Source organism: Octopus sinensis, linkage group LG23 (assembly GCF_006345805.1).
Source record: "Octopus sinensis linkage group LG23, ASM634580v1, whole genome shotgun sequence".
Taxonomy (NCBI): domain Eukaryota; kingdom Metazoa; phylum Mollusca; class Cephalopoda; order Octopoda; family Octopodidae; genus Octopus; species Octopus sinensis.
The window spans coordinates 11,431,583-11,459,228 of NC_043019.1; the positions used below are offsets into that span (position 1 = coordinate 11,431,583).

At 39.3% G+C, this 27,646-nt stretch overlaps 1 protein-coding gene across 2 annotated transcripts; it reads right to left on the bottom strand.

The window, feature by feature from the left end:
• LOC115223677 (guanylate cyclase 32E-like) lies at positions 1–27,646 on the bottom strand. Of its 2 annotated transcripts, none has more exons than XM_036512620.1 (20): positions 27,029–27,646; positions 24,994–25,288; positions 23,509–23,643; positions 21,821–21,999; positions 20,636–20,771; positions 19,051–19,205; positions 17,275–17,374; positions 16,683–16,752; positions 15,489–15,600; positions 13,865–14,131; positions 12,064–12,135; positions 11,082–11,253; positions 9,526–9,675; positions 8,541–8,721; positions 7,091–7,231; positions 6,234–6,357; positions 5,065–5,308; positions 3,352–3,450; positions 2,698–2,789; positions 1–483 (listed from the first exon to the last, which is right to left on the bottom strand). In XM_036512620.1, the coding sequence occupies exons 1-20, from the start codon at positions 27,605–27,607 to the stop codon at positions 136–138; spliced, it is 3,651 nt and encodes a 1,216-aa protein (XP_036368513.1). In that variant the 5' UTR covers positions 27,608–27,646; the 3' UTR covers positions 1–135. The 2 variants fall into 2 exon arrangements, with proteins under 2 accessions (XP_036368513.1, XP_029650212.2); XM_029794352.2 differs by having other exon boundaries at positions 23,509–23,658.

Genomic DNA, 27,646 nt, shown 5'->3' on the forward strand with positions numbered 1-27,646 from the left:
GGTAGGAGAAATAGAGGGAGAGAGGGAGTAAGAGAGAGAGAAAGAGTCAGGGAGAAAGAGAGTGAAAGAGTGAGAGAGAGAGAGAGAGTAAAAGATAAAAGAAAAGGGTTGCAGTAGGCAGGAATAGCTTTATGTTTAGTGTTCTGAAGGCAGTTGGTAATGGATCAGGGGTTTCCCTGATTGCGATGATGATGATGACGATGACACAGACCGGCCAGTGAATTTTGTCAACGAAGGAAGAAGGTTCAAGTTCTCAGAATCGTCAGCATCCTGACCGTAGGTAAAGAACACGTCATCATTATCATCAAGAAAATCCATATTGGCGTCGTTTTGTTCGCTTAACATACGAATTAATTTGCTGCTGCTGCAGCTCTTCGTTAGTGTTATGCCATTAAGAGGTTCCTTCACACATTCGTTAAGCCGCCTCAATCTGTATCTTTGATCTTCTCCGACCAGAAAGTATGTATACATCTGTCCTTTTCCCTGGAACGAAAGAAGAAAACAGAAGAAAAGAACAAATTCAAATTATACAATAGAAGCAGTTCTTTAATGCAAATATTATCAAAATCACATGCTTAACATACACTTGTTGTCTTAAAGCCAGAAGATGTAGGTTCTTTTATTTTTTGGGGCCTGGAAAGATCTACACTGGGCACAGGGGTGGCTGTGTGGTAAGTAGCTTGCTTACCAACCACATGGTTCTGGGATCAGTCTCACTGCGTGGCACCTTGGGCAAGTGTCTTCTACTATAGCTTCGGGCGGACCAAAGCCTTGTGAGTGGATTTGGTTGACGGAAACTGAAAGAAGCCCATCGTATATATGTATATGTTTGTGTGTCTGTGTTTGTATCCCCCAACATCGCTTGACAACTGATGCTAGTGTGTTTACATCCCTGTAACTTAGTGGTTCAGCAAAAGAGACTTATAGAATAAGTACTAGGCTTCTAAAGAATAAGTCCTTGGCTCGATTTCCTTGACTAAAGGCGGTGCTCCAGTATAGCCACAGTCAAATGACTGAAACAAGTAAAAGAGGCCTCTAAGCAGATATCGCCAAGCTTTTGGCAAAATTTGATGCAGATACTCTGCTCAACTTTCTCTGTCATAGTCACTGTGATGATCACATGCTACACACCTTCCTTCCAAGCACTGCTGTAAATAGCGGAAGTGAGCTAGAATAATAAAATTTAATGTGCATGCACAGCAGAGTTCAAGGTCAATCTGTGCCAAGCAGCTTCACTCTGTGTGTTTTAGCTTCGTTACTATGGCAACAGTCCAGATGCTTATTGATCAGACCATGTACATTACTGATAGGTTTACTCAATTGGTCTATTGATCAGTTGAGAAAAAATGAATGATCTAAAAAAAAAAAAATTAATGCTACTTTCATCAGAGTCATTTCTTATTTCTTTATTGCCCACAAGGGGCTAAACACAGAGGGAACAAACAAGGACAGACAAACAGATTAAGTCGATTATATCGACCCCAGTGTGTAACTGGTACTTAATTTATCGACCCTGTAAGGATGAAAGGCAAAGTCGACTTTGGCAGAATTTGAACTCAGAACATAACAGCAGACGAAATACCTGTTTCTTTATTAGCCACAAGGGGCTAAACACAGAGAGGACAAACAAGGACAGATAAACGGGTTAAGTCGATTACATCGACCCCAGTGCGTAACCGGTACTTAATTTATTTCGTCTGCCGTTACGTTCTGAGTTCAAATTCCGCCGAGATGACTTTGCCTTTCATCCATTCGGAGTCGATTAAATAAGTACCAGTTATGCAATGGGGTCGATCTAATCGACTTAATCCGTTTGTCTGTCCTTGTTTGTCCTCTCTGTGCTTAGCCCCTTGTGGGTAGTAAAGAAATAGGTACTTAATTTATCGACCCTGAAAGGATGAAAGGCAAAGTCGACCTTGGCGGAATTTGAACTCAGAACATAACGGCAGACGAAATACCACTAATCACTTCGCCCGGCGTGCTAACATTTCTGCCAGTTCACCGCCTTACATCAGAATCATTTCTGGTTGTGTGTGTGTGTGTTGTGTGTGTGTGTGTGTGTGTGTGTGTGTGGAGGATAGGTTTAGTTATAGGACCCAGTCTTGTTTCAACATTAATGTGTAAGAATTAGCACTTCCTTCTCTAAGCTTGGATTCGAAATCAGACCCAAGAATCATTGGTCGTAAAATACCAATGCACAAAAAGGTGCCAAATCAGAATCTCTTTGTTCTGACAAAAAATGATGGATCGTCTCCCTTCGACCTCTGACCTGAGCAGGTCAGACGAAGTTTAACAGGATGACCAGCGACCTACTTTAATGATAACTCTCTTGCGATATATCTATTTTTCTGGCTATTTGAGATTTTATAAATACAACGGAGAAATAGATATCTAGGGAGAACCAGAATCAACGCTTAAGAGAACGCCACGCATTTATGGAGACGACGAGAGAATTATTTAATATGCATTTTGTACAAGCGATGTGTAGCATTGCTTACAAATTGATGTAGTGAAAATAAATCTTTAATTTATTACAAAACGACTTATGTATTTATAATACATCACGCTTCCACTACAAATGTATTACTGTGACTGTTTACTTTGTTTGAGTCTTGTGTGTGTTGTAGAAAATGAAAAGAAATCAAAAACTGAAATATACTTTGTGTAGGTGCATGTGTGTGTAGATGTGTGTGTTACCTTGATATCAATATGTCCACGGGGCTTACAGTGATATCCTCCTAATTTCTGCAACAAGAGGAACGTCTTCTCGCTACAGTGAATCTTCAAGGCTGAAAAGGGAAAAGTGATGTACTCAATCAAATGGCACAAGATAAGTAAGTAAATAGTAGTAGTAGTAGTAGTAGCGATGGTGGTGATAGTGGTAGTGGTGGTTGCAGAGGAGGTGATGGTGGCGGCAGCAGCAGCTGTTCAAGAATTTGGACCTGGAGATCTCCATTTCCAGCGACTTCAAGGGCCACCTCCAAGTGGTGTCGGGTGCCAACGAAGAGCCCTCGACTACAAGATGACCAAAGTTTTTTTTCCAAGGTCTGGGGTCTCCCGCCCCTAATCCCTAGACCATCACATAATCACCCTTACCTGTCTTGATGCTTAACTACAACAACAACAACAGCAGCAGCAGCAGCAGTAGTAGTAGTAGTAGTCAATAAAATAAAGTACCAGTCATGTGCTGAGGTTCATTTAACCAACTGTATGTACAGTTGTTGTTGAAAGGTTTGACCTTGCAGTAACAATGACATCAAAACCAATTATTATTTACATTTGACTGATATTTGTTCTCATCTTGTTGTTAACACGTTTCGGCTGATTTATAAAGATACCAACATGACTTACCGACTCCAGTGGATTCCATCCTTGAAGCTGTGTTTACTGTGTCTCCAAACAGACAATAACGGGGCATTCGATGACCAACAACACCTGCTACGCAGGAACCTGATAAAGGGATCCAAAATTTCAAAAATCAGTATATTAGATTATGAGAGCTCAAAATCTCTCATGGAAGCATCATCCAACCAAAGTACAAATATATGGGAAACTACCACCTGTATCATCTCTTGTGAAAGGTAAGAGAGTCCAGTTTGCTGGACATTGTTGTAGAGCTGAAAAATGAGGTAATTTCTGCTCTTCTCCTCTGGAAGCCATCTACTCGCGATACCAGAGGGCACACACTCACCTACCCTGATGTAATCTCCAGGGATACAGGCATCCAGTAACAGGACCTCCGCAATGCTATGATGGACCGTAAAGTCTGGCATGGTATAGTAAATTCCATTGTCTCGACCACGGTCGAACAATGATGATAATGATATTAGATTTGGTTTCATTATATTTATAGAAATATGCTGGATATTTCATCCAATACATCAAGTCAGAAGCTCTGTGTCTATCTAGTCAGCATCCAGTCAACTGTGTCCAGCTATCTCAACAGTTAACATCTACAAACTGTACGTATCTATCCAGTCAACTTCTAAGACTAAGTGCAGGCATTGCTGTGTGGTAAGAAGCTTCCTGGTCGGACAGAAAACCATGTAACTGTATTTTTTTTGTATTTTATTGTGTAAGAGGTTTATTGCCTCAAAAGGTTTTTTGTATAGCAAAAATGTAAGAGGTTTATTGCCTCATTAATGTGTTTTTTTTTAATTGTGTAAGAGGTTTATTGCCGCGATATAATAATTTAAAAGAACAATATTTTAGAGAAGCAAAAGTCGACGGGCGCTTTTCGTCTTCTCCCATCCTCATCATCCTTGTATCGTTATCATTCGCCCTCATTAATGTCCATGTCCAGCCCGCAAGCTTCCTTACTCTATGTACTGCCTTTATGGCAAATTTAATAAAATAAAGAAGCTTCCTTCCCAACGACATGTTTCTGGGTTCAGTCCCACTATGTGGCACCTTGGACAAGTGTCTTCTACTATAATCTCAGGCCAACCAAAGCCTTGTGAGTGGATTTAGTAGATAGAAACTGAGAGAAGCCTGTCACATATATAGATAAAAGTATGCAAATATGCATGTATGTTTATCTGTCTGTCTTGTCTATCTACCTATCTATCTTCCTACCTACGTATCTACCTACCTATCTGTCTGTCTGTCTATCTATCTATCATTGGAGATGGACAGCATGGAACCCTCTGCATCTTTAAAAAACAAAAGGTAAATTGAATAAAATAGTTCTTAGATGCTTCCCAGTACCCAACGATTCACGGCAGGCAATTGCCCTGATATAGAAAACCTATACTGCCCTACACAGTCATATAGCTTGTAACAGTCTTTAACTTTTAGTTACCAGTTATTTCCTTAATTATATACTAACCTGAATAGATGCCAATTCTTATATACTAATTATATACTAATTATACTAATTATACTAATTATATACTAATTATATACTAACCTGAATGGATGCCAATTCTTATATACTAATTATACTAATTATATACTAATTATATACTAATTATATACTAACCTGAATGGATGCCAATTCTTATATACTAATTATACTAATTATATACTAATTATATACTAATTATATACTAATTATATACTAACCTGAATGGATGCCAATTCTTAACTTTATCCTCTCGTGTGGTCGGTGCCGTATTTTAAAATGTTTGATGGCACTCAGCAGATGGATTGACATGGAAGCTATTTCCCCTGCATGCATGTCCCCATTGCGTTCAGGGAGGCCACTGACCACCATGTAAGCATCGCCGATGGTTTCCACTTTGTACACTGAGTAGTCCCCTATGATGCTGTCAAAGCAGGTATAAAGGTCGTTGAGTAAATCGACAACCTACAAGTAGAATACAAAACCAACGAGACTCACTCAGGTTCATTTTGGAAAAGGAAAAGGAAACGGTAAGTAAACCAGTGTCTCTCAACCAATTTTACCTGTGGTCTTCTGTGATACCTATTTTGCTCCGTTGGACCTCCGTAGCCATTTGATGTATATAAAATAATCTTACTGTAATTTTATAATTAAACTAGTAGTATCGCCCGGTGTTGGTCGGGTTTGTTTTGACCCTTTAGAATTGGAATTTTTGAAAAGTAAAAATTTTGCATTATGTAGCTTGTTATTCTCTTTAAGTGAACATTTTTCTGGTTGAAATACACCAAAAAATGGCGACACAGCAGTAAAAACATCGTAAAAAATAGGGATTTTCATAGAAAAAAGCAGCCTTTTGATGTAAATAATTTTTGGTGTTAGCATGGTCCGATTTGAATTTTTTCTTCTACAGAAGGAAGAGCAAGCCTTCTTCTATCATACTCTCAATTTTGGTCAACTTGCACCGCAGGGTCTCGGAGGAGATAAGTGTTAGTTGAAGGCTACCAAACCTGCCACACACAGACAACTTCAGCTTTATATATATAAACATATTTTAGGGAATTGATTTTAAAAAATTGTTAAAATATTTTGTGTTTTGTAGAACAACCAATTTATTGCATATTGGACCTCTTTGATTCCTATTTTTCTTTACTGGACCTCCAGAGCCATTCGATGTATAATTAAATATTATTTGGAATTGTATTTAAAAATTTCAATATTTTGTGTATTGTAGAAGAATAACCAATTTACTGTACATAAATTTAAACAACAAAATCTTTAATGGACCTTCAAGGGCCATATGGGCCTCTTAAGGGCCATATGGACCCTGGTTGAGAATCACTGATGTAGACAGACAAGAGTTAAAAGAGTGGAAACAAGGAGTATGTATAACCTGTAATGGTGTACTGAGGGCAGAGAGTGAGGTGAATCCTGCTATGTCGCTAAAGTATATTGTTACACTCTCGTACTGCTCTGGTATTACTGGGCTTCCAATCTTTAAGCTTTCAGCAACTGACCTACAAACATGGAGAGTGAAAAAGTGTGACATTACTGTTACAATCAACATATACCTTAAACGTCGCCCTTTTCAAGCCTATCCAGGCTCATAGCCCTGGTTTCCCATTTTCTGTGGCATATATGTTCCCCCCCCCCCCAGCTGGACAGGACGCCAGTCCATTGCAGTGTTACTCAAGAAACAGGAAGAAAGAGTGAGAGAAAGTTGTGGCAAAAGGGTACAACAGGGGTCGCCACCACTCTCTGCTGAAGCCTTTGACTGCGGCCATGCTGGAAAACCACCTTTAGTCAAGGAAATTGACCCCAGAACTTATTCTTTGGAAGCCTCGTACTTATTCTGTCTGTTTTTTTTTGCCGAACCGCTAAGTGACAGGGACGTAAACACACCAGCATCAGTTGTCAAGTGATGTATACACACACACACACACATATATATATATAAACATATATACGACGGGCTTCTTTCAGTTTCCATCTACCAAATCCACTCACAAGGCTTTAGTCGGCCTGAGGCTATAGTAGAAGACACTTGCCCAAGGTGCCACACAGTGGGACTGAACCCAGAACCATGTGGTTCATAAGCAAGCTACTTACCACACAGCCACTCCTATGCTCTGCATACAGATTCAAAATTGGAAAAGAGTTAATTTAGTCTATAGACTAAATTAGAAGTAAAGCTTACAAAGACATGGTTGCCATGACACCATCAAACTTTGACTTGCATAAATATCTTACCGAGGTAACATCCTCATCAATAAATTTTCGCTTCTCTTCTTCTCTTCTTCCAATTCAATTGTTCTTTGAGCCACCAGAATCTCCAGATTCTCTGCATGTTTCTCCATTAATCCCATTATATGGTCATAAATATTGGGCTTCCTAAAAATTACAAAAAGATTGATTTATGATGTGTCATAGACCACACGATGTGTCTTAGATCAGATGAACGCTGTGACTAGAAATGCATGATACATCTTACAGAGTGGCTGTGTGGTAAGTAGCTTGCTTACCAACCACATGGTTCCCGGGTTCAGTCCCACAGTATGGCACCTTGGGCAAGTGTCTTCTACCATAACCTCGGGCCAACCAAAGCCTTGTGAGTGGATTTGGTAGACAGAAACTGAAAGAAGCCTGTCATATATATGTATGTATGTATGTATATATATATATGTGTGTGTGTGTGTGTGTGTGTGTATGTATGTATGTGTGTGTGTGTGTGTGTGTGTGTGTGTGTGTATGTTTGTGTGTCTGTGTTTGTCCCCCCAGCAATCACTTAACAACCGATGCTGGTGTGTTTATATCCCCATAACTTAGCAGTTCGGCAAAAGAGAACGATAGAATAAGTACTAGGCTTACAAAGAATAAGTCCTGGGGTCGATTTGCTCGACTAAAGGCGGTGCTCCAGCATGGCCACAGTCAAATGACTGAAACAAGTCAAAGACTAAAAGAGTATCATTGGTAACAAAATGTATCTTAGATAGATGGATGCTATGATTGATAATATATGTTTCATCTTAAACCAGATGAATGCATGGAACCCTGTTACTAGAAATATGACACACCTTAGATCAGATGAATGCTATCGCCAGAAAGATATGATATATCTTAGACCAGATGGGAAGAGAAAGTGGGGAAGTGAGAAAGAATGTACTTGACGCTGATCATTGGCTGTGGTTCAGCAAAATGTAGACTTTATGATATCAGCACAAACTCTTTTATTTGTTTCAGTCATGTGACTGTGGCCATGCTGGAGCACCGCCTTTGGCCTAGCAAATCGACCCCAGGACTTATTCTTTGTAAGCCCAGTACTTATTCTATCGGTCTCTTTTGCCGAACCGCTAAGTTACGGGGACGTAAACGACACCAGCATCGGTTGTTAAGCGATGTTGGGGGGACAAACACAGACACACAAACATACACATACACATATACATACATATATATATATATATACATATATACGACGGGCTTCTTTCAGTTTCTGTCTACCAAATCCACTCACAAGGCTTTGGTTGGCCCGAGGCTATAGCAGAAGACACTTGCCCAAGGTGTCATGCAGTGGGACTGAACCCAGAAACATGTGGTTGGTAAACAAGCTACTTACCACACAGCCACTCCTACGCCTATGAAACATTGAATAAATGGAAGAATGGAATTGGTAGAGGAAGGAACAATTAATCATACTCACTGATCTTGGACAAACAGCTTTAATCGGAACTTTATGGATCTGAATTCTAGCCTCTCCTCTGGATTTTCTCGCCAGCAGTCTTCCATACATCTAACAACATTCTCATCCATTGATAATCCTTGCGTGTTTGGTCGCATTGGTGCCTGTCCCACTTTGTGATGCTGCAGTTGTTTTATTAGTTCTTTCAAAATATACGAAATAAAGAGTTACTGGGTGGAAGAATTAACCCTTTTATTATCATACTAGCAGTATCGCCCGGCGTTGTTCGGGTTTGTAAGGGAAATAACTATATAAGCATTTTTAGAGAGTTATAGCCAAAAAATAGCCAAAAAATGCATTAAAAATGGAAAAAAAATGATGGTAAATTTTTTTTTAAATCGTTGACTCATCGGAGACATTTTTAGAGAGTTACTTCCCTTATATAATAGCGAAAAAATGCATTAAAATGGAAAAAAATAATGGTAAATTTTTTTTTAAATCGTAGACTCATCGTAGATGCGCACTAATACCCAGAAGGGCTCGATATGAATCACGACTATAAGATACCCGGTTTTGGTTACACTGCACCGCAAAATGTGGGAGTAGTTAGGAATCTAAATCGTAGGAGACAGACACACAACTTCACTTTTATATATAAAGATTTCTGTCGAAATACGCTGCTCTTGTTTCAATTAATTTTGTAAATGATGTAATAATGATATACATTGATGTAGTAACAATAGATACTGATGAAACACTGGTAACTGCTTGATAACATGATTCTTGTCTACTGCATGTCTTGGAGAACCTGCTACATGTTTCCAACATTTAAGTTAACTGAGACAATAAAGAACAGAAATTTCTGCAAACTGAAGAATTGAACTCAAGTTCCATAAGCAGACAGATCAATATTTTATCCGCTTAAAATATTTCATCTCAACAGAAGAAAATTGCAAGAAAATAAATTTGAAATGGAAGAGAAATTTGATTTTTGAGTAAGACTTACCACACTTGGGCAAGTTTGTTGACTCCCATGGCCCATGGCGTGTATGAATCTCATATAATATCAATGCAAAGGAGTAACTGTCCCCTTTTTGAGTTCCATTGAGGTTTCGGCAGGCACTTCTCAGCAGTTCTGGTGCCGTATATAGCAAACCTTTATCGGTTAAAAACATGGAAAGACAAAATGTTCATATTACATATTCTCTCACAAACACATTCTCACTAAAATTTTAATTCCATCTTATTTTTACCAACTGGACATTTGTGATTAAAGTTGCCTGCAGGACATCAAGCCCCTTAGCAACATATTAACCCCTTACCCGGCAGAAACGAATATATGCGTTTTGACCTAAATCGTTTTTTTCTATCTCTGGCGAGTTAACTCGTCAAAAGATAGACTCGCCAAAATCGACAGCAAACAGGTTCCTTCGTCTAAAAACGGGTTAACTCGTTTCTGCCCAAAACGGTAATTTAAAATCAATATTATTGAATTAAAATTCATAATAAATAAGGTTTGAAATATACCTCGAAATCACCATTCAAAACATAGTAAAGTAAAACAATTAAAAAATATGTCTGAAAAAATACATTTATTTTCAAAATAATTGTTGGGTAAGGGGTTAAGAAAAAGGTTGAAATTTTCTGAAGCAGAAATATTGTTGTAGTAAATATTCTGCTCAATATCTCAGATTTGCTTGTCAGTTGTTTGACCTTTACCCTCTGACTATGTCCCTTAGTGGCTGACAAAATTAGTATCCCTGATGATGAGCAGAAGTAGTGGAATAACGGAAGGAGGCACAAGGCCTGAAATTTGGTGGGAGGAGTCAAGTCAATTACATCGACCCCAGGATTTCACTGATACTTAATTTATCGCCCCCGGAAGGATAAAAGGCAAAGTCAACCTTGGTGGAATTTGAACTCAGAACATAAAGATGGATGAAAAACAGCTAGGCATTTTGCTCAGTGTGCTAATGATTTTGCCAGATCACTGCCTTAATAATAACAATAATAATAATAATAGTAATAATAATCCTTTCTACTATAGAGACAAGGTCTGAAATTTGTGGGGGGGGGGAGTAGTCAATTACATCAACCCCAGTGTTTCAATGGTATTTAATTTATCGACCCCGAAAGGATGAAAGGCAAAGTCAACCTCGGCGAAATTTGAACTTAGAATGTAGTGATGGGCGAAATACTACTACTACTACTACTACTACTACTACTACTACCACTACTACTACTACTACTACTACTACTACTACAACGACAGCAGCAGCAGCAGCAGCTACAACAACAACAATTTCAAATTTTTCCACAAGGGCAGTCATTTTGGGGAAGGGGATAAGTCAATTAATTCAACCCCAGTGCTTCACTGGTGCTTATTTAATTGACCCTGAAAGGATGAAAGGCAAAGTCGACCTGGGCAGAATTTGAGCTCAGAACCTGGCAATGAGCAAAATACTGCTAAGCATTTCATCCAGTGTGCTAATGATTCTACCAGCTCACCACCATAATAATAATAATAATAAAATAATTGACAATAAGGTTATTAGTATTTACGATTATAATACTTCTCATCTTCCATAGATTCAAGGCAACACTCCTCAACTTCTCCCAATGTATTCACACCAAAGTCGGTTATCTGCAGGACCCATCTGGCATCAACAAGGCAGTTGCTAGGTTTTAGGTTACCATGGCAGATGATGTCACTGTCGTGGATGTACAACATCCCCTGAAAGATTAATTGGGATTAATTAGGAGAGAGAAAGGGATGATGCAATTAGCCTTTCTAGAAATAACATCAAAATCTCCCTCAACCTGTGAGGGATTTCATCCCATGCTTTTGGTTCAAACTTTCGGTTCTGAGTATTTTGTTTATAGGAGACATAATCAATATTGATACTACTGAGGCAGACAGATAGACAGATAGACATTCTGAAAGATAGATAGATAGACAGACAGATAGATGACAGACAGACAAACAGATAGGTGATAGACAGGCAGAGGACAGACAGATAGACAGAGACAGACAGACAGATAAACAGACAGACAGACTGACAGATAAACAGACAGACAGACTGATAGATTGATAGATAAACAGATACATAGACAAACAGATAGGTGATAGATAGGCAGAGGACAAACAGATAACAGACAGAAAGATAGACATGTAAAGCTTATTTATCCACACTGTTTTGAATTAACCATGCACTATATTGTAGCTTTGAGATTTTGATGATGTTATTGTATATTCTTAGAACGATGCTGTAGGGTAGGTGTGAGAGGCCAGATCTGGCCGGTTTGAACATATATATTCCTGATTTGGCTTATACCACATTTATGCTAATGGAAATTGAAGTACAGTATCCAGATAAATTAATTACCAAGTGGATAGATAAGCTTTACATTTGACACAGTAATCTGAATGCTAAGGATTAGTATTTTTAAAAATGTAAAAATGTTCCTGAGCTTTCAGTCAAAATGACAGAAGAACTGCCAGAATTCTTTGTCAGCTCTTACCTTAATTAAGTTTGTTTCGTACCTTAATTAAGTCTGCTACTAACGAAGATATAAACATATTGTCGAGACGGATATCTTTGTTGTGTAACAATTCCTGCAAGAGAGCAAAAGAGAAAATATAGGTTTCCAACATGGCTGTTAAATTAAAAAGTAAGACCGTAGGAAGCTTCAACACCACAGAAGGGCCAGAAAGTATTTCAGCCTAGAACAGTAACTGACTCTCTGCGAGTTTCAAGTGAGACCCACATTGGAGTATTACACTCACATCTGGTACCATCATTCGTGCTTTTTGTATGCAAGCCAGCAGAGCTTGCTCTGAGCACTCTAATTTTTTTAAAGTGAATGTACTGGCCACCTCGGACCCTCAGTGAAAAGCACCCTCAAACAGTGCTGCTGCTACACACACTTGTGTCCAGGATTGCATCCAGAAAAGGCCATTTAACAGGCTGGCATTTCATCACCGACAGGCACATTCTAGCTTCTGAGGTAAATATAGTGAATATTCAACAAGGGTAGGGAGGTAGTTGGTGATAAATGTGAAAGTGAGATAAATTAGGGGAGAGTAGGTGATGCCTGCAGAGATAGGATAAGGGGGATAAATGAGCTAGAGGAAAAATAGGGAAGAGTAGGTGATGACTGTAGAGATGGGGTAAGGGTGGGAGTGAATGTAGGGAATAGTGGAAAAGGGTGGGTGATGATGAGTTAGAGGGAAAATAGGGAAGAGTAGGGGATGACTGTAGAGATGGGGTAAGGGTGAGAATGAATGTAGGGAATAGTGGAAAAGGGTGGTTGGTGATGAGTTAGAGGGAAAATAAGGAAGAGTAGGTGATGACTGTAGAGATGGGATAAGGGTGAGAATGAATGTAGGAAATAGTGGAAAAGGGTAGTTGATGATGAGTTAAGGTGAAAATAGGGAATAGTAGGTGACGCCTGCAGAGATAGGATAAGGCGGATAAATGAGCTAGAGGGAAAATAGGGAAAAGTAGGTGATGACTGTAGAGATGGGGTAAGGGTGAGAATGAATGTAGGGAATAGTGGAAAAGGGTGGTTGATGATGAGTTGGGGGGGGGCAGAATAGAGAAGAGTAGGTGATGACTGCAGAGATAGAGACTAGGTAAAATCCTCATTTTAAAAGGACACATTGAACAATGTTGTCTAGAGTTACACTATTGCAGAAGAAGAGATGGTAACTATGGTCATAGATGGATTGTCTTGTCATTAGTTAAAAGACAACAAATGAACCTCATCAACTTAATAAATGACACATTGGATATAGTCATCTCAGGTACTCTTTAGGAATCAGGATAAGTGAGTCATTATTGGAATGCTTGTGATCAGAGATTTTCTAAATTAAGCTTGATCTGAGGCTAAAAGTAAAAACGGAGAAAGAAAGAAAGGAAGAAAGAAAGAAAGAAAGAAAGAAAGAAAGAAAGAAAGAAAGAAAGAAAGAAAGAGAGGGAGGGAGGGCGGGAGGGAGGAAGGAAGGAAGGAAGGAAGGAAGAAAGGAAGGAAGGAAGGAAGGGAGGGAGGAAGGAAGGAAGATAGAAAGAAAGAAAGAAGAAAGAAATGAAGGAAGGAGGAAGGAAGGAAGGAAGAAAGGAAGGAAGAAAGAAAGAAGGAAGGAAGAAAGAAAGAAAGAAAGAAAGATAGGAAGGAAAGAAGGAAGAAAGAAAGGCAAGAAGGAAGGAAGTAAGAAAGAAAGAAAGAAAGGAAAGAAGGAAGGAAAGGAAGGAAGGAAGAAAGAAAGACAGAAAGAAAGGAAGGAAGGAAGAAAGAAAGAAAGAAAGAAGGAAAGAAAGAAAGAAGCCAAAGAGATTACAAACCCCCAAATTCCTGGCACAGTATTGTCGCACAATGCAACAGTTTGGTGGGTCAACACAGGCCCCTATGAATCTGTTGATGTTTTCATGTTGCATCTCTTTCAACAGTTGCATCCGTCTCTTCATTGCACGAGTCAGCTCAACACTTTTCTTCCCAATGAATTTCACAGACACCTGCTGACCTTTGTAGAATGGTTTGGCATTTGAAGGGGTCGCCCCGGAGTTTGTGTTTGGCTGCAAGAAGCTCCAGCGAGTCATAGATTTTTTCAACTGCAAAATAAATGGTGCGTCAATATGGCTGTAGACTGGAGCCTGTGAAACACTTAAGTCAATAACAATTGGGTTATATTTACAAACATATCATCATTAAGAGTCATTATTGCTCACAACATCATAAGCGGAAAGTGTAACCTCTCGAAAGAGCTGTTCTTCACTCCAGCTCCAGAGCGTCGGCTGCGGGGTCACTCCGAAAAGCTCTATCTGCGACGATTTCATCTTAATCGAAGGAGAGGGGCTTTCTCCGTCCGGGTTGCGGATCCGTGGAATAAGCTGCCGGATGAGATAGTGAAGATGCCGACGACCACTCGGTTCAAAGTCTCCCTTGACCACAAGTGGCCTGAACTCTTTACATGAACACCACCCTGTACATAACTCCATGTCCCCCTACATGGCCTTGCTTTTTGCTTTTTGAGCCAAAAAATTAACTAACTAACTAACTATTAAGAGTAAATCAAAAAGTTTCCTCAAGAAATTATTTCTGTTACCAAAATTATCATGGAAAAATAGCAAGGTATATTTACTTGTGTTTATTATAGAAACAAAACAGCTGAGTGGATAAGGTATTGAATTACCTATGGCTTAGGGATTCAAGTTTTCTGTACACATTTAATATCGATCAAAAATCAATGGAAATTGTAGTTGTGATACCAATGCCGGTGGTATGTAAAAGAACCATCCAAACGTGGCCGTTGCCAGCGCCGCTTTGACTGGCCTCCGTGCCGGTGGCACATAAAAAGCACCAAATGATCGTGGCCATTGCCAGCCTCGCCTGGCACCTGTGCCGGTGGCATGTAAAAAGCACCCACAAAATTATCCAATTTCACTGAAATAGATTGTTAATTCTGGGGCACGCTGTATTTGTGACTGTATTCTTTCAGACAATCCCCAAAATTCATGACCTGAAAGGCGGCAAGCTGGCAGAAACGTTAGCACACCAGGCGAAATGCTTAGCAGTATTTCATCTGTCTTTACGTTCTGAGTGCAAATTCCGTCAAGTTCGACTTTGCCTTTCATCCTTTCAGGGTCAATAAATTAAGTACCAGTTGCATACTGGGGTCGAGCTAATCGACTGGCCCCTCCCTAAAAAATTCAGGCCTTGTGCCTAGAGTAGAAAAAAGCATTCATGACCAGGATATAAGTATTTAATTTATTTTTTTCTCATTACAAAGATCCTAAATATATTTTAGCCACCAGTAATTATTTCATTATCTGCTTCATCTAGATATACTGTCCCATCCTGCAAACTCAGCTACTAAATAAATAACTCAGTGGTGACACCTATCTTGCCTTGACAACATAACAGTGAAGGAGATGGCATACATTTTTAGTAAGACACCAAAGAACTTACCGATGACTTGTTTGGTAATTCCATAACATCATCAGGAGATGTCAGGAAGACTATATCCTTGAAGTTAATCTTCCACAAGAGTCGTTCGAGTTTTTTTTCATATGAATAATGTCTGGAAAAGACAGAAAAACCAATGACATACATCAAAAATTCTGTATTTGCAAGTTTATATCATCTCACATCATTAATTGACTGTTCTAAATCAAATCAAATCATATCGTATCTTATTGTATCATATCATATATCATATCATATATCATATCATGTTATATCATATCATATATCATATCATATCATATATATCATATGATATATCATATCATATGATATATCATGTCATATCATATCATATGATATATCATATCATATCATATGATATATCATATCATATCATATCATATATCATATCATATTATATTATATGGAAAGTGGACGTTAAACGATGATGATGATGATGATGATATATTATATTATATTATCTTTTTTATCTCTTTTACTTGCTTCAGCCATTAGACTGAGGCCATGCTGGGGCACTACCTTGAATTTTTAGTCGAATGAATCAACTCCAGTACTTATTTATAACTTTTTTTAAGCCTGGTACTTATTCTACCAATCTCTTTTTGCTGAACCACTTCTGACAGGGACATAAAACACACCAACACTGGTTGTCAAGCGGTGGTGGGGAACAAATACAGACACAAAGACACACATACACACACAATGGGCTTATCTCAGTTTCCATTTACCAAATTTACTCACAAGGCTTGGTCGGCCCAAGGCTATAGCAGATGACATTTGCCCAAGGTGCCACACAGTGGGATTGAACCTAGAGTCATATGGTTGGTAATCCACACTATATTATCATCACATAATATTACATTATAATATATTATATTCTATCATATCACATTATATTGATTTCAAACCATTGGAAGCATTTAAACTGGCCCTCTATAGCCTAAATATTCTGCCTGTTTATATTCAAAGTGACTAGATCTGCCCTCTCACACCTACCCTACAATGTCATTTTAAAAATAAATAATCACATCATCAAAAATTTCAAAGCTATGAGATAATACATGATTAATTCAAAACAATGTGAATAAATAAGCATTACATTTGACAGAGAAATCTGAATGCTGAAGAGTTGAACTTTATTGAAAACAGTTTCAAATTGAAAATTTATTGGTTTACCTGACGGCTAGAATTCCAATCATGAAAACTAATGTGGTCACAACACTGCAGACAACGACGACTAACCAGTCTAGAAAAAAAATTTTTTAAATTGAAAATAATAATAATAATATCCTATGCAAAATACTTTCTATGTAATCTCAAATTTTAAAACAAATATATAATTTTCTTATGGTTTCTTAAACATTCTCTAGAACAGTGGTTTTCAACCAGGGTTCTGCGGAACCTTAGGGTTCCACCAGTACAGTGCAATTAAGTACCAGTTACGCACTGGGGTCAATGTAATCGACTTAATCCTTTGTCTGTCCTTTCTGTGTTTAGCCTCTTGTGGGTAGTAAAGAAATATGTATATATGTGTGTATACGTATAAAGGTATGTATTTAATGATGATGATGATGATGATTTTAATAAGTAATCTTTTTCTCCCATCATCATCATCATCATCATCATCTTCAACTACTGAGTTGATGACTCCAACCAACACTGGAATATTATGGCTGAAAATAATAAGCCACCAGTTTGTTTTGGGGCTGAAATACCTTCATCCTGGGGGTTGACTTGGGAATTACAAAACAAAGGATGTTCTACCTACCTATTTTGGCAATACACTTGATGCCATCAAAACCACATTCAGGTTCTCCAGTAGGTTTCTTGCCTTTCACCCACCAGATGTCACGAAGTGGACGATATTTCTGAAGAATGAAAAAACACGAAGATAAAAATACATCTCCATTAAGGTTCCAATGACTCCCTAATTTATGGAATGGAAGTACTGTACTATGTTTATACAGAGAATTGTCAAAGTGTGGAATAAACTACCCTTGCTTGTTGCTATCTATCGGGACACCACATCCTTCAAAGATTCCATGTTGTTGAAAATTCACAAATACTAATCTTGAAGTGTGCCCTTTCCTATTTATAACCTTTTTAAGGTTCACTTTGCTGTCTTAACCCTTTAGCATTCAGATAATCCTGCATTATCTCATAGTTTCAAGATTTTGATATCATCATCATCATCATTTAACATCCGCTTTCCATGCTAGCATGGGTTGGACGATGTGACTGAGGTCTGGCGAACCTGACTCCAATCTGATCTGGCAGAGTTTCTACAGCTGGATGCCCTTCCTAACGCCAACCACTCCAAGAGTGTAGTGGGTGCTTTTACGTGCCACCGGCACGAGGTCCAGTCACGTGGTACTGGCAATAGCCACACTCAAATGGTGTTATTTACGTGCCACCTGCACAGGAGCCAGTCCAGCGGCACTGGCAACAACCTCGCTCGAATATTTCACGTGCCACCAGCTCGAATGGTGTGTTTAACATGCCATCGGCACGAAGGCCAGCTTGTTGCTCTGGCAACGATCTCACTCACATGGTACTCTTAGTGTTTCACTAGCAACGGATGCCAGTCAGCGAGTTTGATTTCAATGACATTATATGGTAGGTGTGAGAGGTTGGATCTGGCCAGTTTGAACATAATACAAACAGAATGTTTAGGCCAGGTGTGAGAGGTTGGATCTGGCCAGTTTGAACATAATACAAACAGAATGTTTAGGCCAGGTGTGTAAACAGACCAACACTGGTTGTTGGGCAGAGTGAGAGAGGAGAGCTATAGGTGGTTAGTATTGGGGCTAGGGGGTTAGAGTTGAATGTAGTGAAGATTGAACAAGAGTGGAAATATGGCTGACAGTAAGCAGTGGTCTGATGGGAGGTGAAGGTGAGAGAAACAGGAGTGGCTCAAGAAGGTGATAATTGGGAGTACACAAAAGATGCAGAGTAGTAAATCCTTAAAATCCTTAAAAATGTTTTAGCCCCAAGGCTGCAGCCATGCTGGGGCACCACCGCTGAATAATAATATAATAAAACTAAATATATGAGAAAATAGGAGGAGGGAGGGAGGGAGGGAGGGAGAGTGAGAGAGATGATAGAGATGGATGTTAGAGATATGTAAGGGTGGATACTGTGAGTGACAAAGTGGGGTTAAACACTGAAGACAGATATGGAAAAGAGTTTCAGATGAGACGGTCATAAGATGTCACTCAGAGGATGTGCTGTGTGGGAGGGGAGAAAGAGGAAATGGAGAGAGGGAGAGAGAGATGCACAGTGATAGAGATTGATATTAGAGGTATGTAGGGATGGATATTGTGTCAAAGTGGTGGGTAAACGTTGAAGGAAGATATGAAAAGGAGTTAAAAAATGAGATATAGAGTCACAAGATGTCACTCAGAGGAAGGAGAAAAATAAGTCAGTATCATCCTAGAGTTAAACTAAATACTTAGAAATATTACACCATTGTTACAAATATCAAATATAGTTTCACTCGTTTAAAAGTTTAAAGAACAGTAAAAAATATTGTAAAAAAAATTACAGGTGTTCCGCTCTCCTTCGAGGTCATCTCAAAACTTCCCACTTGGTCAAGAAACATATGGAATGGTTTGGAGACATCTTTCTGTAAACTCAGCACTGTGTAGTTTCCTTTGGCATCTCCATCCTCATCAATGTACACTGAATAACCTTGAATACCTGGTCATATAAATTGAAAAGCTGATCAAAGTGCAATATTCGAATACAACATATATACAGACCGAAATCGAATTGAACCAGCCAGGATCCCTGGTCTGGTGGTACGTAAAAAGCACTACCCGACTCGTGGCCGATGCCAGCACCGCCTAGTCTGGCTTCCGTGCCGGTGGCACATAAAATACACCAATCCGACCGTGGCCGTTGCCAGCCTCGCCTGGCACCTGTGCAGGTGGCACGTAAAAAGCATCCACTACACTTACGGAGTGGTTGGCGTTAGGAAGGGCATCCAGCTGTAGAAACACTGCCAGATAAGACTGGAGCCTGGTGCAGCCTTCTGGCTTCCCAGATCCCCGGTCGAACCGTCCAACCCATGCTAGCATGGAGAACGGACGTTAAACGATGATGATGATGATGATGATATATATATATATGTAGGTGTAGACACATGGGTGTGTTGTAAGAAGCTTGCTTCCCATCCACATGGTTCCGGGTTCAGTCCCACTGAGTAACACCTTGGGCAAGTGTCTTCTACTATAGCCTTGGGCTGACTAAAATCTTGTGAGTGAATTTGGTAGATGGAAACTGAAAGAAGCCTACTGTGTATATATATATATATATATATAATGATAAGGGTTAAAAATTGAATATTAAATTGATTAATATCAATTTAAAACCAGTGGTCTAACATATAGAAAAATCTGAAGATTCAGAAAAATTATATTACATACATATAAGAGGGATGATCACAAAGTGGACATCCATTATGCTAGAAGTTGACCTCTATGGTCTTACTACTAAGAAAGGATTGTTCTCATGAAAATTTAGCAAACACTAAATTACATCCATACACACACACACACACACACATCCTGCCTTTTATATATATATATATATATATATATTATATATATATATTATATATATTATATTAATAAATAAAATAAAACATATGCATATATATAAACATATATGTACGTACCTACCTCTACATGTACATATACACGCATATATGAGTACAGGACACCAAAAAGACGTCGAACGCAATGAGAAACGAAAACATAGACACAAACCCAAGGAACTGGACATTTTTTAAACAACAAAAAAATAGAGTACAGGACAATTAACACAAAGAAAAAACCCCTTCTTCAGTCGCTATGGTTTCATCCACTCTATGTTTCGAGGGATAAAAGCGAGACGTATCTTCGACAAGAAAACTTTCCTTCCTGCGAAAAGCAAATCAATTAAAATTCTGAGATCTTTTCGCGAAGGGGTAAAAAATGGTAACAAAAACAGGACAGTAACGACAGTGCACATATACATACATCACTATGTCAGCATATCCATCTCTCAACTAGCTATAATCCTCTACAAAGCTGAAGAATCATTCTTCTTCTACCCAGGAATCTGTACTTTCAATCTGGAATACGTACTTTCAAATGATCTGGACCTTATTTTACTAGTAATAAGTTTCCCATCAGAAATGTTTCTTCCTTCCAAGAAAGATTCAAGAATGGCTCGACTGTAGACCTGGATGGCATCATACAGGTACGCTGCATGAATGGATATCTGGAGAAAGAAAAAAAGAGAGAAAGGAGATTGGTAAATAGATGACTGTGGTTATTCTGGGTCACCACCAAATTAACCCTGTAGTGTTCAGATTTCTCTGTCAAATGTAATGCTTACTTATTCACATTGTTCTGAATTAATTATGCATTATCTCATAGCTTTAAGATTCAGAGTATGAGATTATTTATTTTTAAAATGACATTGCAGGGTAGGTAAAAGAGGCCAGATTTAGTTGGTTTGAATATAAAACAGATCGAATATTTTTGCTGGATAAAGCTGTATTAAGAACTAAAGGGTTAAGGGGATTTCTATCTATCTTTCAATCCCCTTTGTACCAGCTGGCACATAAGGCCTCCATGCTCGTTTTCTATCTATCCCTCTGCTTTGCAAGTTTTCTTGCCAAATTCCGTGATGACCATCCAGCTTGATTCCTTCCCTTTTCCACTGTCCTTCTCCATAGGATTTAATGGAATATAACCCCTATGGAGATGTACTTGCATAACAAGTGACTTGATCGTGAGCTGGAACGAAAACAATTGCAGTGTGGAAGGTGTTTATAAGCCATTTAAGAAACACACAAAAAACATTAGATTCACTTCAACACTTAAATTTAATTTGTCAAAATATTTTTGTAGCTTTGAGACCATGACTTGTTCACTGACAAAAATCCGTGCTGCATTTCCGCAATTGTTTATATATATATTTCACACACACACATGCACACATATATACATACACACTCACACACACATATGATGTATTTCTCCATAGTGCTTCTACTAAAGTTACTCATAGGACATTGGTTGACCCAGGGCTATAGCACATAACAGTTGCCCAACTTCCTACATGGCTTCAAAGTAGACTTCTTGACCATATAGCTGCGTCTGCACCAGAATGGTCAAGGGTAGAACACCTTTCATCATAGGTTTACTCAAAGAAGGTTTGCCTAGGGGCTAAACAACAACAAAAACAGCAGCAGCAACAACAACAACAACGACAACAATAACAACAACAACATTTAACTTTTACAGCAAAAAATCTTTACTCACGGGATTTTTTTTGAAAGGCAATGAGGGAACGTGGAAAGGTTCTCTGCCAAGATTTTGGCGAGTTCTTTCTAGGAATGAATCCCAGTTGGGGTTACTGGGACCTCTTGGTGCCATTATCAACACTGACTGAAATGCTTTTATCTCATTCATTGTTAGAGATTCTTTCGTCTCAAAGGGTTCTGCAAAAAAAAAAAAAAAGAAAAAGAAAACAGAACAAATATTTTAATCATTCTCCCATTCCATGCATGCTGCACGCCATCTTCTGATGAGCCATGTAGCACCATGGGCAAATATGTGCAAATACCTATTTCTTTACTACCCACAAGGGGCTAAACACAGAGAGGACAAACAAGGACAGACAAACGGATTAAGTCGATTACATCGGCCCCAGCGTGCAACTGGTACTTAATTTGTCGACCCCGAAAGGATGAAAGTCAAAGTCGACCTCGGCGGAATTTGAACTCAGAATGTAACAGCAGACGAAATACCTATTTCTTTATTACCCACAAGGGGCTAAACACAGAGGGGACAAACAAGGACAGACATAGGTATTAAGTCGATTACATCGACCCCAGTGCGTAACTGGTACTTAATTTGTCGACCCCGAAAGGATGAAAGGCAAAGTCGACCTCGGCGGAATTTGAACTCAGAATGTAACGGCAGACGAAATACCTATTTCTTTATTACCCACAAGGGGCTAAACACAGAGGGGACAAACAAGGATAGACATAGGTATTAAGTCGATTAAATCGACCCCAGTGTGTAACTGGTACTTAATTTGTCGACCCCGAAAGAATGAAAGGCAAAGTCGATCTTGGCGGAATTTGAACTCAGAACGTAACGGCAGACGAAATACCGCTAAGCATTTCGACCGGTGTGCTAACGTTTCTGCCAGCTCGCCGCCTTACCAGCTGACCACTCCCACATTCACTAGTCTGGATACCACTTCCACACCAGCAGCACAGGTCAATCTAGTTCATATCCTCATCTTGAATGCTGGCTAGGGACCAAATGCTGGCTAGGGACAAATGGCCAAAGTGGGGTTCCTCTGAAAGATTTCTAGAGCAACATACTTGACAGGTGTGTAACTCAGAGATCAGAGAGTCTCTCCAGGCAGAGTCACTACATCTCCACACTAAGGAGTCACAGCCCCAGTACTATGGACACATGATTAGTATGTTAGAGGAAAGAATACTAAAACTGATTCTTCAAGCCACACCAACTGGCAGGGGACCTAAGGGTAGACCAAGGATGAGATGGCTGGATCATACCATAGTCTCAGTTAGTCACGCTTGGGATTCTAGCTGAAATGTGTAATGGCTTCTTATGGGACTCTATGGAGGAGGCACCTGGGGACACAGCAACTACAACCACCACCACCACCACCACCACTACTACTACTACTACTACCACCACAGACAACTACTGCTACTACTACTACCTATTACTATCGCCACAGCTACTACTACTACTGCTGCTATTATTACCACCACTGACTAATATTACTACCACCACCATCACTACTACTAACTACAAATACTACCACCACCACTGCTAATTACTACTACTACCACTACAACTAAATACTTAGCATGATCATGTATGGGACATCATTGACTGAAGATCTGCCTGAGCAGGACTGACCTAGGGCTAAAAAAACAACAACAACAACAACATCAACAACTTACCAAAAATGAAATACTTTATTCTTTTTGTGGGGTCATCAGGTTGATCATTGACCCCTATGGTGACATAGTCCCCACTGTCTGTCAGACCCATAGACTTCAGGGTCCGCACGAATTCAGTAAGAGCATGATGGTCACCTAAAAATATATAAACTGGCAGCACAACATTAAGGTGGGTAATTAATTAAAAATATATTTAGACAAAACAGTTCTATAATTAAGAGATGAGGAATTATTTACATTATTTACATTATTTACATTTGACAGATATTTGTCCTCATCTCATTTGTTGTTGACACAACGTTTTGGCCGATATACCCTCCAGCCTTCTTCAGGTGTCTTGGGGAAATTTCGAACCTGGGTTCTCATTCCTAAGGTATTTTTCAATGTTATTATTATTATTATTATTATTATTGTTGTTGTTGTTGTTGTTGTTGTTCAGGTCACTGCTTGGAATCAAACTCAGAATCTTGGGGTTAGTAGCCCGTGCTCTTAACCACTATGCTTAACCACTACACCACTATGCCATATGGCCACGGGCATATGGCATAGTGGTTAAGAGCACGGGCTACTAACCCCAAGATTCTGAGTTCGATTCCAAGCAGTGACCTGAACAATAACAATAAAAATGATAATAATAATGATGATAACAACAACAACAACAAAAAATACCTTAGGAATGAGAACCCAGGTTCAAAATTTTCCCCAAGACACCTGAAGAAGGCTGGAGGGTATATCAGCAGAAACGTGTTAACAACAAACAAGATGAAGACAAATATCCGTCGAATGTAAATAATGTATATTTAGACAAAAATGGCTTTTACTAATTAGCTTAATCAATATAGGAAAAGAATTGATTGATATAGTTCTGTTGTATATCATTTTATTGTCATTTTAATGTTCAATTGTCCAACTTTACCATTTCTTGAAGGACATGCAAAGTGCCATAGACGCTGCCTCTTTCTCCAGACACAGCAAATAAAAGAAAAAATAATCATCCAGTGGCACATTCCGATGGTGCATTTTACGTACCACTGGCACAGGTATCACAACTACAATTTCCATTCAACATCAAAAAATCAAATTGAAATTGTAGTAGTGATACCTGTACCGGTGGCACGTAAAAAGCACCATCAGAATGTGGCCGATGCCAGCGCCGCCTTGACTGGCTTCCGTGCTGGTGACACGTAAAAAGCACCAACCAATCGTGGCTGTTGCTAGCCTCACCTGGCACCTGTGCCGGTGGCACATAAAAGGCATCCACTACACTCATGGAGTGGTTGGCGTTAGGAAGGGCATCCAGCAGTAGAAACTCTGCCAGATCAGACTGGAGCCTGGTGCAGCCTCCTGGCTTCCCAGACCCCGGTCGAACCTTCCAACCCATGCTAGCATGGAAAACGGATGTTAAACGATGATGATGATGATGTATTCAGGGGGGAAAAATGAACAAAAACCAAAAAAACACAGATAATAGTGAGTCTTTCTTACTGTGAGTATTTTCATAGGTTTCCATGACGATCTTACGGACACCACCACCACTTATGTAGGGTTCATCAAAGTGTACAACATCCCGAACCGTGAAGTTGTTTTTGGCCGCCAGTTTAGTGAGAGCGTCAGCCGTCTCCTGCCAGATCGGACGACTACCGACCACAATAACAAACTGAAACCATTGATAATGTTGCAGAAGTGCGATAATCGATTCACTTACTTTGGACGTTGATGGTTGAGTTCTGGCAAATGTGAGCAAATGGTTCTGTTTCATTTGAACCTCTTCGGAACATTTCTGCAATGGAAGACACATGAATATGAGAAATCTCTAGATATATCTCTTATTATAAAAGGCAGATTTTATCTGCCTCCCTTTGTCTCTTATAGAAATCTACAATATAGGATTTCTTCAATTACAATTTACCTAGCATTTTTAAGAGTAGAATACATCGGGTCGTGCCAGGTACAGTTTTTCAAATTTCACCCCCAATTAAGCAAAATTTCGATATATATATAAATGGCAAAATGTCTGTCTGCGTGTGTGTCCTTTATACAAATCCACAATTTTTTAGTTAGAGGGCTTGCACTTTCTACGGTCATTTAAAACCGTTCAAGGGTGGTCGTGCAATCTTTACATTTCCCCAATCACCTCGCAAAACCATTAAAAAATCAATATAAGTGACTTTTTTGTGAATTTTCTATCCAAAACCCAATCAAAATGCCTGAAACTTGATACGCCAATTGAATGCCAGCTAGCTGTATGTGATTGATCAGAGATTTGGACAGTACTCGCGTGTATGTGCGCATGCACACAGCTGTATATGCATGCACTAGCACTATGACCCGGCGTTGTTGGGTCACAGTGCTAGTAATAGATATTGTTTGATTGTCCTGCTGGAATAGCATCTAATAATTTTAATTTATATCTGTAAATTAATGAGAGCAAAGGATAATTAGCTGGTAGTTCTAGCAGCAGTGTGTGTCTCCAACACTGGCTGGTTGTTTATCCAACTCCTCAACAATTTGTTTCTTAAGTACCCCAGCTGCTTATCAAGCATCTGAACTGTATGTTCAACACTTGAGCTGTTTTTTTCAAACACCTCAGCTGTCTGTCCAACATCCCAGCTGTTTATCTATCACAGCTAATTGTTTCTCCAACACCCCAACTGTCTGTCCAATAACCCAGATATCTATCCAACAACCTTCGATTGTCCGACACCTCAACTATTTGTTCAACACTCCAGCTGTTTGCCCAACACTCCAGCAGTTGTTTATCCAACACTTTAACAATCTGTTTCTCCAACATCTCAGCTATTTCCCTAAATACATCAGCTGTGTGCTGGGTACCTTATCTGTTTCAATGATATTTTAGCCACTTGGCCTGTACCTCGGCAATTTCATAAATATCCCAGATGTTTCACTGGTTCCTCAGCTTGTTGTCTGTTTGACAGTTCAGCCAGTTATCTACCTGAAACCTTAGTTTGTTGTCCTATGTCTCAGTTTGTTATCCAGCCTCTCAGTTTGTGTATCAAATGCCTAAACTTGTTGTCCACACCTAAACCTGTCCTATACTGCAGTTTGTTGACTAACACCTCGGTTTGAGTATCCACCATCTAAACTTGTTATCTGACACCTCAGTCTGTTGGTTAACACCTAAGCTTATTGTCCTGTACAACATCTTGCCTGTCTTAAGCCTCACCTTGTCTGTCCACACCTAAGTTTGTTGTCCACACCTAAACTTGTCCTATACTGCAGTTTGTTGTCTAACACCTCAGTTTGAGTATCCACCATCTAAACTTGTTGTCGGACACCTCAGTCTGTTGGCTAACACCTAAGCTTATTGCCCTGTACGACAGCTGGCCTGTCCTAAGCGTCACCTTGTCTGTCCACTGCTTGATACTTCAGTTTATCTCTCCTAACCTCAGTTCGTCTGTCCCACTACCTAGATGGTTCAGTAACCAACACCCCACTAACTCAATCACCCTTCAATCTGCGACTTTAATCTTCTGTAAACAAAATTGAAATATCTACTTACATAGGAAATCAATGGAATATTCCAGGCTGTTGCTAGGGCAGCTTCATAGTTACAAGTACCTTCTGGTCCAATGAAAGCAGACACACCCTTCATGTATAATTCTGTCATGGCTTTCAAGGCAGCCAAAGAATTTCCTTTGGCATCATAGTAACAGAAACCAAGCTTTATACCATTCCTGACGAATTCTTTCCTTTGGTTCACATCTTCAATGGCTGTGGTCAGTGCACCGGCTGACCTCTTGCCACCGCCTCCAAGAAGCATGGCTGGCAGGAAACCAAGCCATAACGTTTGGTTTGGTAAAGTTAAAGAACTCGGTGAAATGTAACTAAAATCCACGTTCGGCACTGAAGAATCAGAGATTGGAAACGGATTGGCTGAACTGAGTTTAATTGCCATCACAAAGAAGAGAATTTGCCAGACATTTCTAGATGATTCCGAGATATTGATGAGAGTCGGCTTTCTTTGGTTTGTATTTCTTGTTAACTGGTGCCACCATTTTTTGGATGCTGGGAAAACTTTGGTGTAGAATAGTCTATGGTTTGGGTTTTGGTTTGTTTTAATGATCTTCTTGTGTTCCATTACTGATTAAGTCTTTTCTTTTATATTTTTATTTTTAAA

Excerpts from the sequence above, each read along its gene's own strand:
- LOC115223677 (XM_029794352.2), bottom strand. The coding sequence starts at position 27,607 with ATGGAACACAAGAAGATCATTAAAACAAACCAAAACCCAAACCATAGA. Across the intron at positions 22,000-23,508 it reads AATAAAGTATTTCATTTTTG|AACCCTTTGAGACGAAAGAA; the intron begins GTAAGTTGTTGA and ends TTTTTTTTGCAG. Across the intron at positions 12,136-13,864 it reads ACTGTGCCAGGAATTTGGGG|GAATTGTTACACAACAAAGA; the intron begins GTTTGTAATCTC and ends GCTCTCTTGCAG.